At 36.4% G+C, this 26,437-nt stretch overlaps 1 protein-coding gene across 2 annotated transcripts in view; it reads right to left on the reverse strand.

Moving 5' to 3' along the window:
* The window catches only part of GABRG2 (gamma-aminobutyric acid type A receptor subunit gamma2), a 73,803-nt gene that overhangs the window by 27,013 nt on the left and 20,353 nt on the right, over positions 1-26,437 (reverse strand). For both annotated transcript variants that reach the window (XM_067005509.1, XM_067005508.1), the window contains exons 2-6: positions 18,431-18,579; positions 16,809-16,876; positions 15,611-15,831; positions 11,507-11,589; positions 11,152-11,289 (exon numbers count right to left, since the gene is read on the reverse strand). In XM_067005509.1, the coding sequence (XP_066861610.1) occupies positions 11,152-11,289; positions 11,507-11,589; positions 15,611-15,831; positions 16,809-16,876; positions 18,431-18,579 (659 nt within the window). The remainder of the gene's footprint in view (positions 1-11,151; positions 11,290-11,506; positions 11,590-15,610; positions 15,832-16,808; positions 16,877-18,430; positions 18,580-26,437) is intronic.

The raw sequence follows: 26,437 nt of genomic DNA on the forward strand, positions 1-26,437 counted from the left end.
GTGTTTTCACTTACAATTTTTTTACCTTTTTTTTGATTATTTCTAATAGCTCTGTTCCAGAATAGTAATTTGCTGCAGTGACATACAAAAGAGCATTTTAGTAAAATACAAGAACGGTATGAAGGATTTGGATTTATTTTGTTTTAATAAATGTTACTAGATAACAGTAGAAAATAGTCTAGGAAGTTGTTACTAATTATTTATTGACTCTATGTTTTTGTATTTTGATTAACTACAGAAGGAACATTAAGAAAGGTCAAATAGTTACTTCTATGTGTAATTTGAATGGGCAAAGTGTGAACTCATAAGGATTTTCTGAGCAGTACAAGGGAAGAGAGTTATTTGTTTTTTTTTGATATTATTTTCTTGACCCATACAGTCACAGAAGATAAGCAACCCTATATGACTGTTACTAATAAAATACAACTCTTTAATTTATGCTCATATTCTCAAGATTAAAAGAGAAGTGATGAGATTCAACCAACAAGAACACGTTATTTGTAATAGTCAAGTTTTTTGATCATTTCATCAATTCTTAGAGCTATATACAAGAACAAACAGCAATTTGACAACTAGTTTCATGATCATTCCTAGTCATTAACACTGAGACACACAAAGGGTGTTGTGGTAGTTTATGTATTATATCTTGAAAAATATTTTAAGATTTTCCTATGTAGAGCGTGATACAAGAAAGAATTATTACATAAATTTTATCCTGCAGCTCTTTGGCTTTAATTATGCAGTCTTTGAGAAAGTAGCAAAGAGCTCACTTAATAGACTGTATCGCTTGTGGAGATAAGTGCCATATTTATAGCTTCTAATAATGTGCATCAAAATGAGGACAATTATGTCTTGTTTAAAAAAGGCAATGTTGAAGCACACTATTTACAATTAAGAATTTATTTTAACAATAAAAATGAGGGGGTTAATGCTTATTAAACAAAATGATAATGACAAATATGTGAACATTACAACCATCCTTAGTGTATATCACAATGTTCCTATGTGAGAATGTGCTGTCAACATTATAAATTTTTTCTATGGAATTGCAGACCACATGTATCTAAAAATATAAGTAGAACACTTACAATCCTAAGGTCCTGTGGAGAGTGTTAGTTGTTTGTACTTACTGCACATTTTTATTTAACGCCTTGGTCTATTTTCTTTTTGTTTCTCCTCTTTTATTTAACATACCAAATTACAAATCAAAGCTTACTAGTATTGTCTTTAAACTTAGTGGTGTTATATTAGTTTCATTTGCTTTTTAAGTCAGATATTTGGCTGGATTTGAGAATTATTAGCTCCCATCAATGGCACCTGACTCTGATAGTGTTGTTTCACTGTCTTGTGTATCCTTCTTCCAATCAGACTTACAACTGTATCTATTCAAATACAGTGATAACCTCCCCCAACAAAACAGCACCTTAGATAAGTAGGTTGCTGAAAATGCAATGTAATGCTATGAGATTGAGAAGCTAGAAAGTGTGCTTGCAAACTGAAGGGATTTAGCTGCACAAGAACAGCCTTTGAAGAATATGTTTGTTATTTAGGACATGCATGTGCCCCAGGCAAATCCAAACTTATTTCAAACGAGCTATCCCTACACTCTACAAATTGTGAACATTAAACTGTCATCACCTTCAAACATCCTTCCTGATTTTGTTTTTCTTCACTGAGAGAGCAGGAAGGTAATAAGGAGAGTGAGACGAAAGGGAAAAAAAATGAAAGAAATTATCTGAAAATCATTGTACTACAAACATATTTTCTGATCATAAAAAACGTCTAGAAGTGAAGTATTGGTGAAAAGACCAAGCATCAGTGCTATGCTGACCAATTTACAGGTTACAAAGATTACTTCCTGACTTTATAGATGAAAGACTGAACTGCTTGGGAAAACTCCAATTTATTACAGGATTGCTTGAAGTTTAATTATTCAAATAACACAATAAAACATTTATTTAAATCTATAATTGAAACATACCTATTCACTATGAAGAAAACTACTAAAAATGCTTAATAGTCATTTATAGTGATGCTAAAATAATTGCACATATATGTTTTTCTTTGACTGCTAAGCTATACAGTGATTTGTTATAATTAGATCTGGCATCAGTTGCAAAGAGTGGCATTACAGTGATTTTCTCTTGTGATATTGCAACAGTTTCTGTGAAAGTTAACCAGTGGATGAGGTATGACAATTTTATTACCAAACAGGAATTAAAAAAGGGACCTGGGGTGTTAATATTTTTTGTGTCTCAGAGTAATCAGTACCTATGTAAATATATTCACAGATATACTAGTGACATCACAGAAATTTGTGTACTAAGTTGCTTGTAGGAAATGCTTTAAGAGAGAGGATTGCTCTATTTGCTGATTTTGTCATAAAACAAAATAAATAAAGTTTAAATAACATTAACAAAATAAAATTTGATATAATATTAGCAGAATAAAAATTGAAATAATATTAATAACAAATATTAATAACTACACATTGTTTTTAGATAATTTTTTTCCCTAAAATATCAAATTATTCTCTTGTTCTCAAATGAACAAATATTTTTCTTAAATGTACTGTTGTATTGTATCCCCCAAATTTTGTTCCTTAGAAAATCAGCCTTGCCTTTAGCATCTGTGCTTTTGCAATTGTCATGCATTTGGTTTAGTGGAAATGCTGATAAGGTTCCATATTATCCCTTATTCTCTGGTTCCTTGTATTAATCCTTTTTATCCTTACCCAACCTTTCTAAAGCTCAGTTTACTTTGGAGCAAGCCATGCTTTCAGTATGGCAAATGTTCAGAAAGACAAACTTGCTTTCAGAAATATAAACGACCCCCAGGAGTCTTTGTTCAACTGGGAAATCAAGAGGTTTCTGGCTCCAACAACCCTTTTCTTCAGGGACAGTCATGATTTCACTTTGCTGGGGTGACTCAATTGACATTACTGAGTCTAGGAAAACCAGGATTAAAAGAGCTGAATTACTGTCACTGGAATGTTAAGAAGGTTTTAAAACCTTCTCAGAAGATAGAAAATCATCAAAGAGGCTTTCAACTCTATTTATATAATTAGTGAGATGCAGGTGAACTTGATTGCCTAAACCTGAAGCTGTATAGATACAAGTCTGAAGAGAAAACAGATTCTTTCAGTCCATAAGAATTTAAAATATACTGATTCCATAAGAATAGTGTTTTTGTTTGTTCTGTTTTCCCACCCATTAAACCTCAAAGATCTAACCCGTCACTGTAACAGAAATAACCAAGCTAAGTCCTGGTGCTCCGGATCCTTTTTTGCATTAACACCCAAGCATTAGTAGCCCTTCACTCTCAGTTGCTACTTCCATGGCTTGGCAGTTCTCAGTGCTTGACCATCATGCTCGTTCCAAGGGGTCCTACAGCAGCTAACAATTTTAGGAAAATGCATTTCAAATAGGTGCAACTACACTTGTTAAAGACATGGAAAAGATCCTTTTTACTGTGGTCAAAACTGAACATGGAGTAGAAACCAAGGCCAAAACGAGCTCTTAATAATAAGTATTACTTGGATCCACAAGCTTGCTTGTTGGACATGTCATTTCCATTGAATTCTCTGCTCCCCTGCCTATACTGTTAAGGTGCCATGGGTTGATTTGCTGTCACAAGGGTGGGTGTGTAGTGATTTCAAAAACTACATATCAGATGATGGAAAAAGTGGTGTTTGGATGGATAAAGGAAGTGGAAGGGCAACTGTTCAGATATTCTCAGGTCTCTAGAGGTGCTACCAATGGCTGAAGTGGTTGGCATAAGAGAAGAGACATGAATGAAGTTGACTCGAGTTCTTCCCAGACATCCCAGGAGAGGCCTCTGTCCCTCCTGCCTGTGCTCATTGTCCAGTTCCACAGAAAGCTTTCAGCTTGGCCCTGTCTTCTGGTCTGTCTCACAGCTGCAGTATGGGGATAAATGGATCTAAGGGGTTCTGATTTAGCAGTTCAGAAAAGGTGTGTGTGCATAGGTAGGTTTTGGTTGTCTACACAACAGGAAGGAACCAAAAAACCTGCTTACAGAATGAGCTCATTTATGCAGTCATGTGAATTCATCTATGAATACTCATTTGCCACACAATTAACCAATTTGGATGAGAAAATGTGGAGAATACAATAGGTATGGGAGCGAGGGAATTGCACTACATCTCTACACTTTGAAGACATCATCCTGAGAGGTAGACTGTTTTCAGCAAACTTTTCAGCGTAACTTCAGCAAACATTTGTTAATCGCTATGGTTTGATGAATGACTGAACAGACATGAGTATCTGGCGTATCTGAGAAATGTTTGTTATTTGTATTCCTTATCCTTCATAAGTAATATGCAGGCATAGTTACCTTACCTTTTTTATTCCCTGACAGCGATATCAAACTTGTAAGTCACCACCATAACCAAAAATACTCCTCCTCCTCACAGATCATCTGTAACTATTCATAATGGTGGTACGTGAAAGTTAAATAACTGAGTTTATTCTGGATTTGTTTGTTTGTTTGTCTTTTTTCAAATAATGGTACACTAGGTATTGCACTGTGAAACAGTGGTTCATGTGAGCAGTCCTGCGTTATTAAAACAAGGGAAAGTTTAAATGTCAAAAGAAAAAAGTAATTTACTCACTGGTGCTTTCTTTCCAGAGAGGTGACAAGGATATTTATATTAATAATAAAATCTTAACATTTGTGAAGGATATCTTAAGAATTTTAAGGATATTAGCTTGGAGCTCTGGGTTTCCGTGGAAGCAGCAAGCATAAAAATAGGCCTTTCAGGCTGTTGTGTCTGCCTGCTGCTTTAAATGGTTCACTCTCCTACAGAGAGTATCCTTTTAGCAAGAACGTGAAAGGTAATAATATCTTATGGCTTTTCAAAAAACTAGAATATTGAGATAAATACCCTCCAAAGCCATCAGGAGAACAACAAAGATACACAGGACAAGCTAAGACACAGTGGGCTGAGTTCTCTGACTTACAGCTTACATCATAGTTTGCTCCTCTGCAAAGTTGGGTACAAAATATGTGTAAATTCTGCCAAAATCCAAATGTGGGTACTGGTATCTTGTGCCAATTCACTAGATCAATATCTTTAGACAGGGAACGTTTGTCACTTTTCAGAAGGACCTCCCTGCAATGCCGTATGCTGTAATTAGCCCGTATTGGGCACTGGAACAGTGTGTCAGGCTGGCAGGGATTTCTAAGCATAGTTGAAATCCACCTATGGGTATGTTTTAATGCCAGGCCTATTTCCCAACAGGGGGAAATATCTTCAAATTTTTTATGCATGTCTCATCATATTTTGACTTAATAAAGAAATATAAGACAAGGCTCCTGTTCTTTCGGAGTGCTATGAGACCTCTGGGGACTGCATGCCTGCCAACATTTCAATTCATTACAATGCAACATTAAGATAAAGTATAAAAGTCTCCAAATATGTCATCTTCCACAAAATAATAGCCTTGACCACATTTTCTTGATAAAGCAGAAACCTGACCCAGATTTATTTATGTAGCTAAATAGATGTCTAACAAGATAAACATTTAATTACCAATTTGGTGCTGTTTATCAGTTATGAGCAATACACTATCTCTATTGCACAGCTCTGATTAGCTATGCAAAATACAGAACAGAAAGAAATAAAATGGAATTTACAGGTGTTGGCTCACCAGTCTCATGGATCCTGTGCAGCTTGTTAAATTGCTGTTCATTGATTATACCTATAATGCCTGTGTATCTAACTAAAAATTCAGGACTGTCTCTGTGACTAAGACATGTGCAATGTCTGGTTTAAAAAAAGGAACTACCCAGTCACAGAAATGGACTGGGAATACAAGAAGCTCCATCTCTCCTAAATAATTACACGTTTACAAACTTTGGCATAATACGGTATTCAATAGCAGGATGTCCATTCAAAAACACTGAATAATCAGTAGAACTGCATGTTGTGCAGTAATTTTATGAAATTCATTGAAACTTATTGATTGAAAGAGTCCTTTCCTCCTGGTCTGAGGTAGGATCGCTATATTTCTAGCCTGTTCATATTTCATAAACCCTCTGATTTTAGCATTTCTACAATCTTCCTATGTGTCAGTGTTAATTATTATTATGGTTTTAAGAGTGTTTTACTCTTATGCCTAAATCTTACTTGATTAAAATGAGCTCATTATTTCTTCCCTAACCCTAAGTGAAGAACGTGAACATTAACCCCTTGATCACCAGTTATTCTTTCTTCCAGACTAGTCACATCCTTCCAAATATTTGCATAGGTCATGTTCTCTACATGCGTTACTTACTACCATCCCCTGCACTCCCCTCACTTTCTTACAAGGCTGCACTTAAAGTCAAACACTTTTTTGAATTAAGAACAACAACAGCTTGGCATCAGTTTTTCACCTAGTAGAACAGATGTTTCACTCAAATTTATATACAACACTTGGGGCCATGAATCCCAGAAGAAAAAAAAAAAAAGTAGTTTCTTTGCAACAGTATCACATTCTGTATCCTGGTGTAGTTTTGGACTTTCTTTCTCTCTTTCTCTCTCTATCTTTCAGCAACTCCTGACCTTTTTATATTTGTGCATTTGATTATTTCCTTAATAGCGTATTTCACTCTTTATTTTAAGTAACAAATTGCAGATTTTTGAATTTTCCTATTTTATCTTTTTCACAACGTGCTACATCTCCCTGTTTGGTAACACTCACTTGTGCATTCTGTATTGCAGATCTTGTACTTCTGTATTGCTTGTTGCATTGCAGTAATAATCAGAAAGATTAAAGCTTATCTTTCTTGTTAGTCAAATCAGAGGTGAGAGAGTTGTGTAGAAAAACTTCCTTGAAGTCCCTCCTAACCTATAGACATTTTTATTCTCTTACGTGATTTTGGCTACACTCTGTAAAATTTTCATTTTGACATCCAAAGTAAAGAAAAGTGGTGGACTTGCTGGACTATTTTCTAACAACATTTTTTCCTTGTTTTTAATCCATGGTGAATCTGAAAGGTCAGAAATTGGATTTAAGATAGTTTTTAAAGCAAAGCCAAGAAATATCATTCATTTGAATTACATGTGGTGTGCAATACTAAAAGAAAATATTGAGGATGGAAAAGGATAACTTGTGTTAGAGCTGTCATTTTTGTTTTTCTCTTTATTATTATTGCTTGTTATATAATACAACTTGTTTTCTGTGTTAACTGTCCACTCTCTGCCACACTAGTTTTAGATTTGTAACATGTGTAGAACACATATCTAATAGATCAGACACCTTTAAATAACCAAAGGCAATATCATGAACTCTGAACATGTAAAAGAAAAACAGTTACGTCCCTCAGCATTAGGTTTGAGGTAGGATTTTGTAAAATACATAACAGATTGCTTAGTGAGGATTACTCATGAATGCATCCAATGCATCTAAACTTCAGAAAAAAAAAAAAAAAAGCTACTTTTTTTGTCCCCTAGACTTTCCCATTAGCTCGTTCATTTTTTATTGAAGAATCTCAGTACCATTCAGGAACGGGACCTTACACTGTGAGCCAAAAGGTCACATGACAATTGGTAGTTTCTTAGTAATTGATCCAAGATATGTACTATTTGAGCAATGATTACGGATGTAATTCAATAATTCAATAAATCTTAAAGCCATCTCAGTTTATGTCAGGTCAACTGTAATATTTTACATAACTCAAATAATATGTTTTAACATTCATTTTATTCCAGAGAATCTAAGCTTAATCACTGCTGTTTACACAACATAGGTTACACAACATATTGCAAAAGCAATAAATATATACTGGTAATATATTGGTAATTGTAGAGACTATCTAATAATTTCAATTAAATGTTCATGGAGCAGTGACTTGAGAGTTAACTTTTCTTAGTGGTTCCTGTTATTATGGACAGCAGATTCCACTAGCTAAGTCATGTCTTATTGCTTGGTCTGTGACTTTCGCAGAACATTAGAGTCACATTGGGATGTTCTGTGTGGAGAGCAACAAGCTGATGATTCTGGATGGCTTGCTTCAGATAAGAGAAGACAGACAGGATGGTTTGTCTTTTCCGGTTTGCCTTATTTTTCCACCTTTGTCTTATTCTAGTTCCTTTTTGCTGCTGTTATCAGGGTTTTCTAACTAATAGGGGGCTAAATTCCAACATCTGGCCCTTTCAGTTAGTCTTATATTTCTGCACTGGTTGCAAAGGAAGAGCTGCAGACAAATGTCACTTCGACAAGTTCATCAGATATTAAGGAGCTTACACTCATCAGTTCTTGCTTCCCTCTGCCCTTAACTCAGCCCAGATCTTGAACATTCAGCTATGACATGACAGAAATAGAGGTAGCAGGGAATTTTTAATGACCAAGTCTCAGCCATCCTTTCTGATTCTCTTCTCTGCTCCAGTCACTGAGCCAGCATAGCCCTCAAGGACTTGGATGTCTTAGTCACTGGGAGACAATGAGAATCAAGAGTTTCTGTTAAAATGGAGTAAACATAGATATGGAAAGTTAACTCCAGTTCCAAATACCTTAATACTACACCCAGGCTCCTCCTATTTTATAACTATTCAGTCTCATACACTAACATCTTGTGTTCAGGTTTCACTGGGTTCTGTTTTCACCTAAATTTAGTTTGTGGAAGAGTTGTGGGAATTACAGTACGGTCCTCTTTCTGACATCTCCTTAATCTCCTCCACTGTGCCTAAGCTCATATCTCTTCCAAAGCATCACCTATGGGACTGTCATTAGTTTGTACCTAAACTCCATTATCCACAGCACTGCAATTAGTTGCATAAAGCCTCGTGACTAATTTTGGCTATTTGGGCATTCAAACTCCTGTGTACTCAGGCTGTACACAGGTTGCAAGTAAATCTATTAGCTTGGATTATTTTTCTTTTCTTTTGGGGCAGCTCTGTTAATAATATGTGTATGTCAGAGTAATTTTAGGTAGGTAATAAATCGGGCTGAGAAATATTGTACTTAATATAGCTCCCAGCATGCCAATAAGGCATTTAGGTAAGCAACAAACAGTCTTTGGGCCCTGCCAGCTTTATCACAATATTTGTAGGAGGTAGACCATATTCATGACAATCTCTTCTTTTTTTCCCTTCACTTTCTCATTATTTAGATTCTGCACCTGGATCAAATTTTCTTGCATATCTGCAGTCATATAAACCAAAGAGTCAAGGAAAATCAAATTTAAGATAACCACAGGAGAAGAAACATACACGGGATTGTTTTCCAAGTTTTTGTACTCAGATCTTTAGAGTCGGTCAGGATACTGAGTAGTTTTCATGAGCATTTCTTCTTAGGAGTTGAGGGATGACTAGAGGGACTCTGCATTAAAGGACATGCTAACTGCTAATCACTTATTTTTGTTTGAGCAAATTAAAAGGTATAGTGTATGTCATCATATTGAAAATTACTGGTACAACATTATGGTAGTGCTACAAGCTTGAATAGCTGTTCCCTGAAAAAAAAGGTTTCCTTTGCATGGGAAAGTATCTTTTTTTCTTTCTGTGCTTTACTGCTTGTTTCCCAGTATGTGCTCACTTCACATTAGCAGAACATTAGAGTGCTTTTGATTCACCACCACAAGATGTGGATATGAAGCTTGTAGTATGTTAAGATTTTATTGCTTTGTATTTCTGGCCAAAATAAGTTTATCTGAGAATCGCTTAAAAAAAAAAAAAAAAAAAGAAAAGGAGCAAATAAGGGGAACTCAAGTTATGGCTAATATAAATCTAGTGGTCAGCTGGGGCAGGATGAGATCTTAGACCACGCTTCAGTTTACTGCTGCCTTTTGCACTGTGCCTGCTGCAGGGGCAGTCTGAGGTGAGATGCATTGCTGTTTATATTTTTGCTTTGAGATCAGCTGTACCAGATCATGTGTAATGGTAGTTATTAGCAGCTATGGCTCCCACACGCACTGCTATCTTGTCCTCTTTTGCACCTGTATTTTTATTTCCCTGGGAAAATGAGAAAGGTCAAATGCTTTCTTGAATAGTTGACTAAATATTTCCTTCAGATAAAGTGCCAGAAGGGGCCACAAGGCAAATGTAGCTACTGCTTGGAGGCTTCATTCTGTTTTTGCCCTGCTCCTAAGACCAAACATGTCATTGGTGCTTAATATCCAGTTATTCAGCAGTTAGAAGTTGAATTAATTCTCAAACTCTTTGTTTGCACTACAGTGTAATGCACAGCAGGCTGCTCTCAGCTCTAGCGTTATCTCACTCTCCTTTTGAATATAATAGTGACGCTGAACTTTTAGAAATAATTGTGTTATTCTTTCTAACGGATGGGGATATTTCTGAAGTCAAAATAAACACAAATGTCTGAATTTAAACCAATATATTTGCCAGAACAATAAAATAAAGTGAAAGTCAAAAGCAACCTGAAAAGAAAAACTGCTTTCATTATGAAATCAAAGACAAGGGATATCATGCATGTACAAGAATATTAATATGTAATTCTTCTTTGCATCCTTTCTCATACTCGGTGATTTCCTTTCTACTGACAAATACAAAAATATATGTCTAGAAGAATGTATTTTCCTGCTTAGCTAGTAGGGTTAAAATTGCCATTTTTATTAAAGTCTGAGTCCTTCCTCATTTATCATTTTAAATTCCATTACTTGTTTCCAAGGAGATAGAAATATGCAGGAAAATCATCTGAGACTCTGGCTTGCAAGACTGTTCTTTTTAATGAGAGCTGAATGTGCCCTGTTTTAAGGAGCAAAATACACTTGGAGCTGCTGTAGTAAAGAGGTTAGGACTTTGAATTTCATTTCTGTCCAGGCCTAACTTTCTGCTTCTAGGAGTTGGGAACAGAACTGTAAAATATTCAAACCAATATCAGATTATCACTTGGAGGCTCTACTGTGCTGTTTTCTACGCCGAAGCAGGCTAGGAAATACCTTCGCTCACTCACCCCTCGCAGCAGTAGCTTTCTTCTGCCACTTCTAAGCATATCTTGGAGGACAATGCAAGAATGGACAATAGGCAACAACTTTTCTTTCTGTGAGTTCCTTTTCAGAAATACTAAACCCTGTATCTTTTCTGTGAAGTGCTAATGCCAAGTTCCAAACAGTAAGAGATTTCCTTCTTTCTAATTCTTTTAATACAATCGTAAATAAATGTGATGGTAAATAAATCAGTTGTCTTACCTGATGTGGTCTTCACTACCTCAGTTGTATTTCTTAATCCCGTAAAGGAGAACTGGTAAAGCCTCCAGGACCTCGTGTCCCCCACCTCCACTGAGCTGCGCTTCCATTGGTATATAATCTCTTCTCTTGGGTAGCCATCTTATTGTGAAGGAAAATACAGAATGCTTTGTTTCATAGTCATTGCTAGGATTTTAATGTATTCTGGGGAGTAAAAATACTATTTTCTATTTCTGGAAAAAACTGGAGAAGCATATTGCAAGTAAATTATATATATATGTATGTTATTTCCCTCAAATTTTTTAATAAGTAGCTCAGCATGGGTCAGGAAAGAGTTATTTTTAAGCACGTTACTTACAGCTTGAAAATTCCAGAGGGCAGGAATGGGCATCCATTGGGAAGTTGTGCAACTGTAGCTGACACTCAGCATCAATTGTCAGCCTGAGGAAAAAGAAATCAGGTTATACAGAACACACCTGAGAAGTTTGTACTGAAAGCTATGTCACGGCAATTAAAACAAGGGTGGTTACTATGGTGGAATCTGACTATGAAATATGCATATATATAATGAATATAGAAAGCAAAAGTAAACTTTTGATATGGATATATTAATTTGGCTATTCCAAACATAGGAAGACATGTTTATTGATAAGCAGTATTTCTTTTTTTTTCTTTTGTTTTCTTTTTTTTTCTTTTTTTCTTTTTTTTTTTGTTATGTTCGCTCTTACCATCTACTGTACAGTAGAATGAGATATTAAAAGTTCTGTTCCTATGCATCTGAAATGGCAGAATTACTCATGACTGGCAAGTCCCTGAGTGGATTCACAGGTTTTCTCCTGAGCAGTGACACGTCTCTGTGTCACAACATGCCATAATGCACTAGGGAAATGTATTTTACAAGAAAAAAAAAAAAAAACTATTCCAAAATGATGTGTAAGAGTCCAATTTTAGACATCCGCATCCAAGATAGCCATCTCAGCCATCTTTGCACCCAGTGGAAAGAAAGATGCTCTGGGGATATACTTCGTTACATTCCAAAATAGACATCTGAATTAAATTGGAAGAGGAAAGCACCAGGAAGGTTTTTCTCTCCACTGACTATCAGGAAAGTCTCAATTATAACTCAAGTGATGTAGGTGCTATAGATATTCATCACATAGACACATGTACTTTTGGAAATCCAAAATTAGATTAGATGTATGCCCTGCTAAAAGCTCCACAATTTTTCATTTAATCCCCCTTGTTTCTAGTTTGTACGTATCCCAGTTCTGACATGAGCTGCATGATACATGGGCTGTAAGCAAATAACCCATAAGAAGAAAAGGCTGTGGACAGGAGGGAGGAGGTGGGGGGGGGAAGAGCAGTGATGTTTATTTGCTTCTTTTGTTCATATGAAAACTGTAGTTTGTTGTTGTTGTTGTTGTTGTTGTTTTTTCTGTTTCCTTGGTGTCCAAATAAGCAACTCTGTGAGCTGAGCGTGCTTCCTGGTTCATGCATGTCAATGCTATATGCAGATGTCTCCCTAAATCTCCCACTGGGTGGATGTGTGTGTGTGTGTGTTATAGAGGAATGCTGTGGCTGCTAGTCAACAAGTTAATAAAGTCAAAAGGAAACTTTTCTACATTAGGGGTTTAGGAACAAAACTCATTTCTCTTGAAACTAAGGGATGATGTGTTTGTGACACAAAAAGAGAGATAATTCTGTATGCTAAGAACATTGTCCATTCTTTCTCTTCTCATTTCTATCATCTTCAGTTTCATTTGAAGAAAATTATAATATGGATCCAAAAAAAGAAAAAAAAAATTCTTCCTTCAAGTGTCTTTTCTCTGATAAACAAATTTAACATTGTTTGAATCTGGGATGGGATCAGATTACACTACTGTTTTTTTTTTTCTTTTGTTTTCTCTTATGGAATTGAGTAGATATTCCCCAGGACAAAGCACCACCGAGCTTTGAATATCGCCAAGCATAGAGACTTCACAACCTCACAACCTCCCTGGGCAACCTGTTTCATGATGTGTCCACTCTCTCAGTAAGAAAGCTTCTTCTTATGTTTAACCAGAATTTCCTGTATTCCCATTTGTGTTTTCCAGCTGGCTGGCACCCAGTCTGTTCTAATGCATAGGGCTATTCATCACCTGATACAGGACTTTACATTTTCCTATGCTGAAGTCCATGAGACCCTTCTTGGCCCATTTCTCCAGTGTGTTGTAGTCCCTCTGAGTGTCAGTGCAACCCTATGATATACCAATCACTTTTCCCAGTTTTGTATTACCTACACACTTGCTGAGGGTGCACTCTGTCCTATTGTTCAGGTAATTAATGAAGACATGAAGGTGTTAAACAGTATTGACTCAGTACCAAACTAGGGAGTACACCACTAGTGGCTTCTAGTGTAAAGGAAAAGTGAAGGAAACTTCTTTCATGACAGTGCTCACAACCCTTTCCACCTGGCAGCTCATGAAGTTTTCCATCCACTTTGCTGTCCTGTTTTTTAGCCTGTCCCTGGTTCTTCTCCGCTGAGGGTATGCCTCCCTTGCTCCAGGCTTTCCCACTGATCTTGGGAACCTGGGATTGCTGGAGGTTTGTCTTACCGGTAAAGACTGAGGCAAAGGCAGCATTGTATTCCTTGTCTTTTCAGTGTCCTTTAGGACCAGATCCCCATTCCCATTTGGCAGTGCACCCACATTTTTCCTAGTCTTCCATTTGTTGAGGATGTATGTGAATAAACTCTTCTTTATGCTTTTATGTCCCTCGCTGGATTCAATTCCAGAGGAACTTTGGCTTTTCTAACCCTGTCTCTGAGAGCTTGGACAGTGTTCTGGGACACCTGTTCCTGCTTCTGCCTCTTGTATGTTTTCTTTCCACATTTGAGTTTTGTCAGGAGCTTTGTGTTGATCCATGCAGACCTCCTTGCTTAATTTCCTGCTGGTCAGAATGGACTGCGCTTGAGCTTGGGGGAGCCAATAAGAAAATCAGCCATCTCTCCTGGAGCCCTCTTCTCTTCAGCCAGAATCCCAGATTTGCAATGATACTATCACATTTCATTTCTGGATGAATCCTAATTGGTCCTTGCTGTGACTCACCTAGACAACTAGACATACATAAATATTGGATAACTGTTTCTAAGTTCTATCAGATATATCTCTTTCTAATGAGGGAAACAGTGGTTTGAAGAAAAAGGTACCAAGTCCAAAGAGACATTGGTGTAGCTAAGTCCAATTTAACATTTCAAAAGTGAACCTGGGATATTCTTTATCAGGCTGACTTTGATTTGCACTGGTTTTCAATTCCAATCATTGTCTTATCTATTCTGGTGATGCAATGTGTAATGAATGTAAAATAACTATGAAATAAGACTCCTTTTTGTAATTCAAACATTTGCAACATTAAAAGTTTGTCTTAAGGAAAGATTCAAAACTATTCATTGAAATGCTAATGAATATACTGTCCTGAAACTTTCTTTTTTTGCCACCCAGTAAAACAAAAGCAGAAAAATCCATAACAATTTGAAAATACAGTTTAAAACTCAGAAGGTCTTAAGCCTGATAATTTTGACTCTGTACTTTTATTTTAAATTATAAGGTCTCTTGAACAGATACCTCTTTTATCTACATTTTATATACAACCAAATATTATACCACATTAGAAAAAAAAATGCACCTAGGGTTTCCACATTTAGGAAATATATTATGATAGTTGGGAATGTGTTTTTTAAATTAGTAAATGTTGCATAAGTAACATCTAAATGTAGGCATGCACGTAACAATTATTTACAAGACTTATAAGGATAATCTGTCTCAAAAGCAAAACTATCCAGGCAAGTGAGAAATCTGGAGATGAGCATACCAAGTTTAGTTTCATGAAAATTTTAGTGGAACAGGGCATATAGGTAGGTATTGACCTAAGCCATAAATGATCAATCATAAAAAGAGAATCATTATTTTCATAAGATATTTGAGGAATGAAATATTTTCTCAGGTGAAACTTAATCTAACTAAGCAGTAATCAATTCAGAATATGAGGCTTCTGGTGCTTGCAGCACCTCATTTATAACATCTATTTGATTCAAGGATATTTCAAATTTGTTAGTTTAACCTAATAAAAAGGTAAAAGACAGTATGGACCAAACTACTGGTAAACAATGGAACGTACATGAAAATGAAGATGAATTACTATAACCATGCTCATATTCTTGTAGTATATAAATGTAACTATTTGGGAAGGAAGATAGAAAAATCTATAGGTAGAAATGAAACCATTTTAATTTATCAATATCAAATATATTGCATGAAAATAATAAAAAAAAACTTCTTAATATTTTCCTTTTTCAGGGTTGTACACGTAACTAATAGGAAACAACATTGTTTTTTCTTTAGGATTAATGTCAGTGACTTGAATTCACAGGACCTTTTCTTTGGTTTTCCCTTAAGAAACTGAAATTAAAGTCAGATGTAAATACCTCAGTGTGTACAACACTCTGCCGTCATTCCAGATCCTGAGCATCCTATTAGGAGTTGTTATCCAATGAGCATCAGCTTTCTTGGAATTTCGGAAAAATGTATCTGGTATCCAGATCTTCCCAACCATGTTGCTGTTTAATCTGAGCACTTTTATAGTGCTGTTGAACTTCAGACGTCTGTCATACCACGTTTGGGCGAAAAATATATCAATTGTATATTCCTGTTGTGTTAACCAGAAATACTGATGAAAACATAGTACTCGGCATTTCACATTACTCCTGATATGCTTTCCTTAACTTCATAAGAAAACAAACAAAGAAACGTGAAATAGAGAAGATGATACTAGAACTGATAAAAACAATTTCTTTGTGAATTTTTGAGGAGATTCTTTACCAAAGATTGTTGTTAAACAAAACAAAACTCTATTTCATTATTTTCCTGCTGACAGGTTGACCTAAAATAAAATAGAGTCATATTTGTATGTACCTTTCTGATTCCGTGTCCCCACACCTTAACCCACACCTGATCAGGTTAGAGAACAATTACTTATTCCCTTGGATCTAGGACAGGTAAGATTTGAAGTGATTTGGCTAACCCAATTGCCTGTGACCCTCCCCAGTTAATGTCAGAAGTGCTGAAGTCTCACTTTCCCTGGTAGCCAGTTGGCAGCCAGAAACAGCAAAAGAAATTGTAGAATGCAAAAGAGCAATGTAAAATTTCTTGCTACACTTGAAAACTATTAGAATGAAATAGACATTGTGGTGCTCAGGCTAAATCACTTTCCGTCAGCTATATGAAGATAGAATTAAAGTTTTCTTTATGGAACTTTGCTTTTAGGATCTGAGCTTTTTCCTTTTATCTCTCGGTGGCAGGAGTAGTAATATCACTGGTGAATGCCTTTGCTTGATTTGTAGCAATCTGGAAGGTCAGTCCTACAAGAGCTAAACTGTCAGAAAGCACTGCAGAATACAGCACATGGATGTGCAAAGAGATGTTAAAACTGTTATTATTCACAGATCAGTTTTGCTGTCTCATCTAGACTCATAGCTCATGCAGTCCTTACATCTATAATAACAATGAGATTTTAAATAATATAGGTATAATACAACATTAAAACTAATGGAAACCTTGTAATGCCAAAAATGATGGACATTCAACTTTGAACATTGTAGGAAAATGTGGCAATCATTTACGTACCATATTAATAGCATTCACAGGCCCAATGCTATTTACATACATGTCAGTGTGAATTACTGTTGGTTTAACTGTAAGAGAAACAACAAAAATCACTACCATGAATGAAGGTCAAAACCAACTGCAAGAGAATCAAACAAATGAAAAAGATTGTTTTAGTACCTCTGTTGTATGGCTATGGTTGCCTCACATTTAAATGTGCATATCCAATAGTTATAAATTTACAGCAACTTCGCCAGCTTGAAATTAGTTAAACACACTTTGAGACAAATTCTTATACAATTTGTTCTATCAGAACATATTTACTTATGCTGTGAGAACAAATACTGAAACCAGCGTCATTACTTCAGTGAGTCATATCTGACTATGTATATTTTGTGTCAAATTGCAGCAACACATCTGACAAAACACAATCAACGAAAGGAAACTTATTCCTCTTACAATATGTTGCATCACTCATTTAACATTATAATGCTGAATGCAATGTGACTGCTGTTGCCTGCAGAGATGCCTGTAGATAAGTAACAATTTCATGAACCCGAAGTAATATTAATACTCAAGGCTCTAAAGCAGGAACAAAAACAGTTGCTAGATTAATTTATTTTGAAATTACTGTAGCTTTATTGTTCTCAAATACCCTGACTAAAACATATTTTTTTCCTAGATGTTTTTTATAAATGCTTACTTTTTCTCTGCTCTTTAATGTCTTGGATTGGGAGAGTAAAGCACACTCCTCTGTTCTTTAGACTACTCACATATGCTGAAGGTTAAACACTCATGTTTTCACTCACCGTAAAATGTCCTTGCTTTATAAGCCTCTGTAAATTTGTTAGAAACAGTTTCTTTCATTAACCTTGCTGTTCTATGCATTCCTCTGCCTGCCTGCCTCATCTTTGAATTCTACTTGTGTTTTCCTATAATCTTACTTCTGTATCCTCTTCCACAGAGGTATCATCTGGCTGTTCTGCACACACATAGGGCCTTCTATCTACTCAGGGACCCTTATCTCTCAGCTCCCTCAGTAATCAGTGGAGAGGAAGATCCTTGCAAAAGTTTCTCCAGTTAAATAAGACTTCCATTATGAGTCTGAACTTGGGTTTATATAGTTTTATCAGTTGTTGGGGAAATCTAGGGAAATCAAGTCAATCTGCTTGACTGCACTTATCCTTTGTGAAGCCTTCTTTCTCACTGTCTCATTCCCCAGTCACTTCTTGCCCTGCTGAGCAGAGACCCAAGGGAACGGCATGGAGCTGGGACAGGGGACGGTCAGGCTGGGTGTTAGGAAAAGGTTCTACACTGAGACGGTTGTCAGTCACTGGGACAGGCTCCCCAGGACAGTGGTCACCGGCCCCGAGTGTGCCAGGGTTAACCTGCACGGTCACAAGTAGCCTGATTCAGCAAATCATGATGGTTTTGTTAGGTGTCTTAGGTTAGATTTAGCAATCTTAACAATTTATGGCAGGTTCCAAAATCATGGGTACTTTTTGTGCCAGTGATGTTTTATTACATCTTACTTTGTTTTCATAGCAACTTTCAATGGATTCTGCTACCTGTGTAGTATAATATGGTATGAAAAAGCTTTCTCTTCACCACTTAAAGTTGGACTAAAAAGAAAACCAACATACCTCCTATGTCAGGTCTCAACTTGTTGTCATATCCTTCTAGCAAGCCATTTAAAATAAGAGTGACATCACTCTCATGAACTTTGGGAGTCAAAACCCAAGTCTTATTTGAAGTATAATCTTCATAATCATCATCTCCCTTTTGGGTGGAACTGTAAAAACAAATAAAAACAAAGAAATGCAAAGCCTTGAAAAAGATGAATTTACAGGCAACCTCTTTGGACATGGATAATGCACATATAATTCTGGTTTTAATAGTACTGTACAAAGCATTGAAAAGTATCCTGCTTTATAAAAGGAGACTCACAGTAAAGATGTCACATAATAGTTGAGGTTACAGTTCACTTTAGCAAAGTTTCCTTTTAATACAATTGAGATCACACTGTCTATTTGAAGAAACTTCAGTGCTTATCACCTTTGGCATGTCTATTTTTTCTCTCACTGACTCAGGTGGGACCTATTATAAAACAAATCTATTTGTCATTGTTATGCAACTCTCCACCAAAATATCACTTAGTATGTACACAGTGTTGTTGCATTACTTTCCTTTGAGAGAATGATTTGATGCAACACATTACTGACAAGGCCAATAATTAGATTCATTCAAACATACTGTCACACAGCTTTTCTCCACTCTGATGAACTTGAGCTTATTGTTCATTTGGGAAGTTCAGCACAAATTTTTGCCGGTGTTTTGGTTTTCACTTTTGCTAAGCAGAACCCACAGAATAAAAATAGTCTACTTTTTTTTTTTCTTCCTTTTTTTTTTTTTTAATCTTATTCTGCTACTGAGCAGTATGGCAACAGATCTAGTATAATTCAACCATCTTAGTGTGGTAAAAGGGCAAGTTAGGCATTAGAAATATGTAGACTTGCCTTAATGGATGTTTTCCTTTCTTGAAATCTGTGCCTCCAGTTCCAGAGGAGAACATAGAATCTAATTTAGTATATGGCATCAACAGATATTTTCATTTGAGAATGTCAGTGGTAATCAAAGCTGAATGGTGCTAGCCATTCCATGTAAGGCTTTTACTTTATTTATTTATTTATATATTTATTTGCATAGTATGCTAGTGCCCTCCTTTCCTGACCTGCTTCTATGAAAAAGTTTAAACACTGCTGAATATTGAAATTCTTAGTGATATTACAAATGTTTTAAGCAAGACGGTGGGTTTGGATATGAGTAAGTTAAAAGCAGAATTTTTCATTAATATTCCTGTGTCAGCCTGAATCTTTACAGTCTCTCCTGTACAGCACAGAAGTGGGGAAGAGTGCAGAGAAGCAGATTTTATGGCATCTGGAGCTCATGCTTGACACATGTGATTGAAAACAGACACAGAAGACCATGCTTATGAGTGTGATAGAAAACGAATAAGCAGTCCCAGATGCTAAGAGAACCATTCTGCTAATACAGACCTTCGCTCAGTCGAGGTCCTGCACGTTCCTACCTACAGCACTATCCTGATGCATGCTGCTTAGACCTACCCAGCATGGGTGGCCCGAATGCTTTCCTGTGTTGAGCATCTGGGAGCTGCAAGCCAACTGCACAAATACAGCTTAATAAGGAAAGAGGCTTTTGTTTCTGTCTTCCCCATGAACATAGCCTAACAGGAAAGAGCCACAGCATCTCTTCATATAAGGCTCTTTTTCCTAGGAGGGTCTGAAGGCACAGAGAACTTGGAAGCAGCATGACACTGTGCATAAGACACTGGCAAGTGGGAATGCACAATATGCATGAGAGAGCAAGTCTTGCATTACATTGAGTTGAGCTTGCTAGTGAAGCTAGGTCGATTTATACCCTCACTTCTTGTACCAAGTACCACTGACTGCAGCCTCCAGGCATCACCTAACCCATCCTGCATCAGCATTAACATCTTGGAGCTTCAGCTTTCCAGATCAAACAATAGGCAACCTAGCCTTCTCCTTTTTGCTGTACAGATTCAACCTGTAATGTATTACTGGCAATCAAAGGCTGAGTTTTAACTGGCAATGTGCTACATAGTATTCTGCTGGTACTAACAAATGGACCAGGAAAATTAAATCGGTGAGGGAAATGTGTTTATTCAGCTGTCTGGGGTGCAGAGATCTAACTGCAATTCAAAGGAACATAACTGAGGCAGGGTTCTCCCTCCTGAAGGAAAGGAAATCCTTCTAAATAGAGCCATTGCAAACAGAAGGCATTAGACTATATGTTTTTAGTCTGCAGAGTAAATAAATAAATAAATAAAACCTTTATGTATAAAACACCGTACTCCTGTTGTAAACCCAGTTAAACATCTCTTCTCCAAGAAGTGGAAAAGAAAAAAGCAAATCAAATACATCCTTTCACAGAGTCAATGAGTCCCTGAGTATGAAGGTGCTGCAAAAACATCAGAAGTTAAGCAGCTAGTTAGTAGAGTCTGGTGTACTGGACAGTGTGAAATCAGAAGATGGAAAACCTTGTGCTTGTCTGGGACACTTCTCAAATCTAGAATAACCTTATTGAATAGCAGCCTGAAGGCACTAAAACTTGCATTTCCCTTTGGTAATGATTTGTAGGAAATAAATAGCTATTTGTTTGCTCATCTGGCATCCCAAGCCATTTTGGCACTCCAAATCTCAGAACACAGCAAATGTTTTATGAGATTAGTGTGAAAGAGAGGGAGGGGAACAAGGCCAATGCAACTAGGGGTAAAGGCCACTGAATTCCATCTTTTATCTGAATTCCAAGTGGATCATAAGTCAACATGGATATCCAATTGCCTAAACGTCTGTGTCTGTAAAACTGCATACCAGCCAGAGCAACCAGAGGTGCATCTATATCCAGATGAGCAGGGCTTTAGCTGTGCAAGTGCCATTAATACTAATGAAAGTTATAATGACAAAGCCCTTTTCATCTCCTTAAGACTTTCAGATCAGTCCTTCTGATTATATGACCTAACTATTGCAAGTGCTTTTAATGTCCAGAAAAAAAAAAATTGATAATGCCCAGATTACACTTAAATACGTACTGAAATCTATTTTTATTTTTGACTGCTAGACATATTCAGGTCTATCAATAGAGGTAAGCAAACCACATCTATTTACCTATTTGCAGATTACAGTACATTTTTTGAAAGTTAGTGTTTCAGACACTGATGCAAAATCTCACTCTCAGATATTTCCACTTCTCACATTAGTGTTGTAACAAGACGTGCAAACCGATCTGCGGATGCGCAGTTTTCCTATTTGTAAAACATGATTCAAGGGGGTCAGAGTATGAACTTGAGACTTCAAATAGTAAATAAATTAAAGGTTAGAAGGTACTTTTAAAGTTAGAAGGTGCTTTTGAAGGTCTTCTGGTCCAGTCCCTTCTCAGTTTGCAATATGGTCCTGCAAGAGCTTGCTTTCATTGTAATTACTTATATAAAACCATGATAATGCCTTAAATTCAGGGGGGGTTCTTTGAATGTGTCAAATTACTTGAAACACATCATCACAAAGCAGATAGCAGAAAAATGTTAATAAGTATTTATTAGTGCATTAGTTTTTATTTTTAGTATTTATTAGTATTTATTAGTGCATTAGTATTTATTGGTGCGTTAGTTTGGACCATGGGAAACTTTGTGGATGGATGACAGCACAAGACTGAGTCACTTGTTTCATGCATTTTGTGATAAAATGCATAAGATCTATAAACTGGTAAATCACTACAATTGCATACAAATGTCATTCTGCCAGTGAGGTTTTTACAGGTTCTCATGTTTTATCATGTTTTATCTCATGTTTTTTAGCTTCCTCACTATATTAGTCCTAATTCTACATTAAATTAATTGTTCCTTGACTTCTAACATTTAAATAGCTCTTTGGAGTCCTCGCTGGCGAGGTGTAACTTTAGCTCAAACTGCGATTACACCAGCTGAATGTTCAGGACCAGATTCTCCATATCTTTGCTAATGCACATCATCCATACATTTTTTTTTGCAATACCATCTGGGCAACATTTGGTCATCATTCATGCAGAAATTGTCATCTCTGGGCAGAGGTACCTACTGCAGCTAGGAATGGGTTCTCCTACCAAGGAGTGAAAAATTATAGAGATGCTCTATTTGATTGGCATAACCTCTTTTACAGAATCCTCAGCATTAAAGACATTATTTCTACGCTGGAAATATGTTAAAACAGTAGTAGATTAGTTCAGCCAGTCTGAGAAGATCTCTCTGCTGTAAAATTACTGATGCCTCAGGAAAAAAAAAGTTTTTTTTTTCCCGTCTTCTTTTCTGAATCAGAAGACAGAGCAAAGCCCACCAGTCAAAGTTTCATTAATGTGTTGATATACTGTTCTCTTAGCAGTCCAAAACTGTGCATGTCCATGTAACAGTTTTGAAATCTATTCCTCCTCTCAGTAGGATCAATATGATTTCTTTTCTTTTTTTGCTTTCGTTTCCCTGACAGTAAGATTGAGACCAATGCAAAAATAATCACCTTTTTAGTAAAATTCAGCAAATACATATATTAATGGTACTTAGCTGTCTTAAATTATTATCCTTCGGAGTCATTTGGCCTAAATTCTTCAGTTCAAAATTCAAACTAAAGAAGGGATTATCTTCTTCAAAACTACCATGTTTGCTAACTTAAAGTCAGAATTATAACTTTTGATGATCTCTGCTGTTCCACAACATTTCTGTATCAAAGACATTCTTATATAACTTTCAGAAGAACCATATGTAGCATTGGAAAAACATCACCATTTGTCAGTAAAGATGCACTACTGATCATTTAAAATTACTGACTGCAGCAATAATTTTTCTGTCTAAACTGAGGGAAAGATTGGGCACATCTTGTTTCATTAGTGAGCAATCACTCACAAAGGATATGCCTCCAAAATAAGGTAAATATTAATCTATATGAATATGATTTTCACAGCTGGTTACTTCATAACTTGGATAATGACATAAGCAGTAGAAGGGAAACGATGCTTTTCTCTGAAGCAGAAACCTATCGTGATTGGTCAGTCTTTCAATATTCAGATGTGAGCTCATGTATTCTGTTGGTCTAAATCTCTAAGATTCCAGTGACTTCAACCAAGTATGCTGATTTATACCTGCTGTGGTTCTGTCCTTTAATTTTTCTAAATTTAGAAAATGAATTTTAACCACTTCCAAGTGTTCTATTATGAAACTTCACACAAGAGTCAATTATCCCTGCTGGAATCTGCTGGCTACTGCACTGCTGTTTGCAAGCAGAATCACAGTGGTCACAGTGCCTAAAGAAAAAGACTTTTAGCAGTACTGAATAGCCAACAAGTAATTAGTTTAACTCCAACTAAAATTTATCTGTCAAAAAAAAATGTGAACAATTTTATCTTCTATACTAAGTAGGCTATAGAAGCTACAGAGCCTACAGGAAAGATTTAATAAACTACTCATGCACACAGTAAATCTCCACTTATAGCACAAATGTTTTCTACCTCTGAGTGAAGGGCTGAAACAAAGCTTGCTGTTTTACTTAACAGAATTGTTTAACTTAATGAATAGTCAAACTAAATTCATTCTCTGCTGTACAGAAAAAATTACCGTAATCTGTATGTTATACATTATTCATGATGATAATACAGTCACTGGGAGGGAAGGACATATTCCACATTCCCACTGCAGATACAGAGATGCTCTATGCATACAAGTATGCTCTATGCATACAAGACGTATGTAGTGAATAGCACATTTGCAGGAGATTACGGTGTCTGTGGAAATCTAACTGTATCTGTACTCTCTCCTGTTGACTACTGATCATATTTTAAGTAAAAATATCTCATTTAAAACAGATTTTTTTTTTTCACAAAGCACTATGCTCAATTTTCTCTCCCTGCTCACGTCTGTTCTGTCTGTTTGTAGTGTTTAAACCCCAAAGTTGTGCCCAGGACTAGGCCTCCCACAGAATCACAGAATCATGTAGGTTGGAAAAGACCTTTAAGATCATCAAGTCCGACCATCAACCTAACACCTCCAAGTCCACACTAAACCATGTCCCTAAGCACCACATATTTACGTCTCTTAAATATCTGCGGGGATGACAACTCCACCACTTCCCTGGGCAACCTGTTCCACTACACTTGGCCACCCTTTCTGTGAAGAAATTCTCCTGATACCCAAACGTGCCCTGGAGCAACTTGAGGCTGTTTTCTTGCATCCTAACACTTGTTACCTGAGAAAAGAGATTGACATTGACCTCGCTACAGTGGTACTTATTTTTGTTTTGCTATTAAATGTTCACTACGATACCCAACCATTTTTTTCTCAGAATTGTAGATCACGTAAATATGAAGATTATTCTCTTCCCAATTAACATACTTGTCAGTTCCCGCACCAGAGACAGAAACTGAAGATAATATTTTGCTTAGAGTAGAAGATAGAAAATCCAGTTAGCCATCTGAAGTTCCATAACAGGAAATGAAAACTGCATTGGAAGATTTGGGCTTAGAAATCAGAGAAAAGTGTTTATTTGTCCTTCTCCCTCCTCTTAGACCTCTGGCACCAGTGAGACCATGATTCTGGTATCTGGATGGAGCCTTATTCCAGAAGAACTAGACCGAACCATGAAATGCTGAGCCACATTGTTTCCAGAAAAGCTTGTTTCAGACTCAGCCTTTAGAGTTTATTAACTGTATTTTGGCCAATTTAGTTAGTCATGGGGTGAAGGAGGCTAAACAAGTTCACAACAGGGAGAAAGAAAATGGTTCTTACCCCTACTTAATGGTTTGGGTAGTTAGATTTTAGGGAGGTCACCCGTGGAACACAGTTTATTTCCTTTGCTACTGGTACAGTTATCATTCCATGAAGTATTCTAATCATATAAAATATTCAAAAACTGCTCACAAAATGATCAGACTAAAGTCTTGGAAGGCTAGTGTAACAGCAAATGCTAGTAGCAGCACTAAACGGCACAGATCTGTGTAGTCCCATTCACAACCAGGAGTACTGCTTGAATTTTTTTATCCTTCCTAAGTCACAGAGGTACTGAGGCATACAAGGAAAAGTGATTAAAATAATACTACAGTTCTCACAAATAAGTTGCTATAACCAAAATAAAATTAAGTAGGGACTGAGTACAGAAGTCTCGGAGGGAGTATTTAGGACCCCAAAATCTCTAGAATAGCAGAGATGAGGGCTCCCAGCACATGACTTTTCAGTCTTTACAGTATGTGAAGACCCTAGATTGCCAGCAGACAAACAAGCATTTCTGAAAATTATGCCTACTTCAAGATTTAAAGGCTGGCTGGATTCTTTTGAACATTTACTTTGTTTTCTATTGAATAAGATGGTACCTGAAAACAGAGCACCTAAGTATCATGACATATATTTTACACACCTTCTTCTAATCATTCAGCAACTCATATCATCCTTGCTGGCACTTGTCAGCCATTTTGAGTAAAGCAATCCAATTCTTAAACCCTTTCACTGACGTCTTAAATATTACATGGCAATGAAGCTTTTTTATTAGTCACTGTAAAACTATCAATTATAGCAGACCAGTTATTCTGTATCTGCCCCAAGATGTGCACTCATATTAGCTACTGCACCTGATCACATCATAAATTTTAGCCTTTGGTAGTTATATTTAAAGCATCTATTTTCCATATTTGCAGATTCTGTAGAATTTGGCTATAGCAAGTGTGTACAGAGAAAGGTTGAAAATGAAAATTAAACTTGGTTTAAATTTTATTTGCTGCTTATAAGTTTTTGAAAATTATTTTTTATTTTTTTTTAAGAAAACTTTGGGGTCCATTTATTGAGAGTGTTATGCGTAAAACTTTTGGCTTATAGTATTTACCGTGTTTTCTAGTTTGCTCTACTGAAAAATTGTATTGTAATTTTTGCATTATGCAACTGATCGATTCAAGTTGTGAGTAAGCATGAGAATGATTGTCATGTTTTAAATATTTCTAGTATAAACAAAATGGGATCGTGACCAATTATCACTAAGATTACCAGAAGCAGAGACCAGCGTTAGCAGCCCTAAGAAAGAAAAAAATGGAATGCAGGCTGAAACATA

This window comes from Anser cygnoides, chromosome 14 (assembly GCF_040182565.1).
Source record: "Anser cygnoides isolate HZ-2024a breed goose chromosome 14, Taihu_goose_T2T_genome, whole genome shotgun sequence".
Lineage (NCBI taxonomy): Eukaryota > Metazoa > Chordata > Aves > Anseriformes > Anatidae > Anser > Anser cygnoides.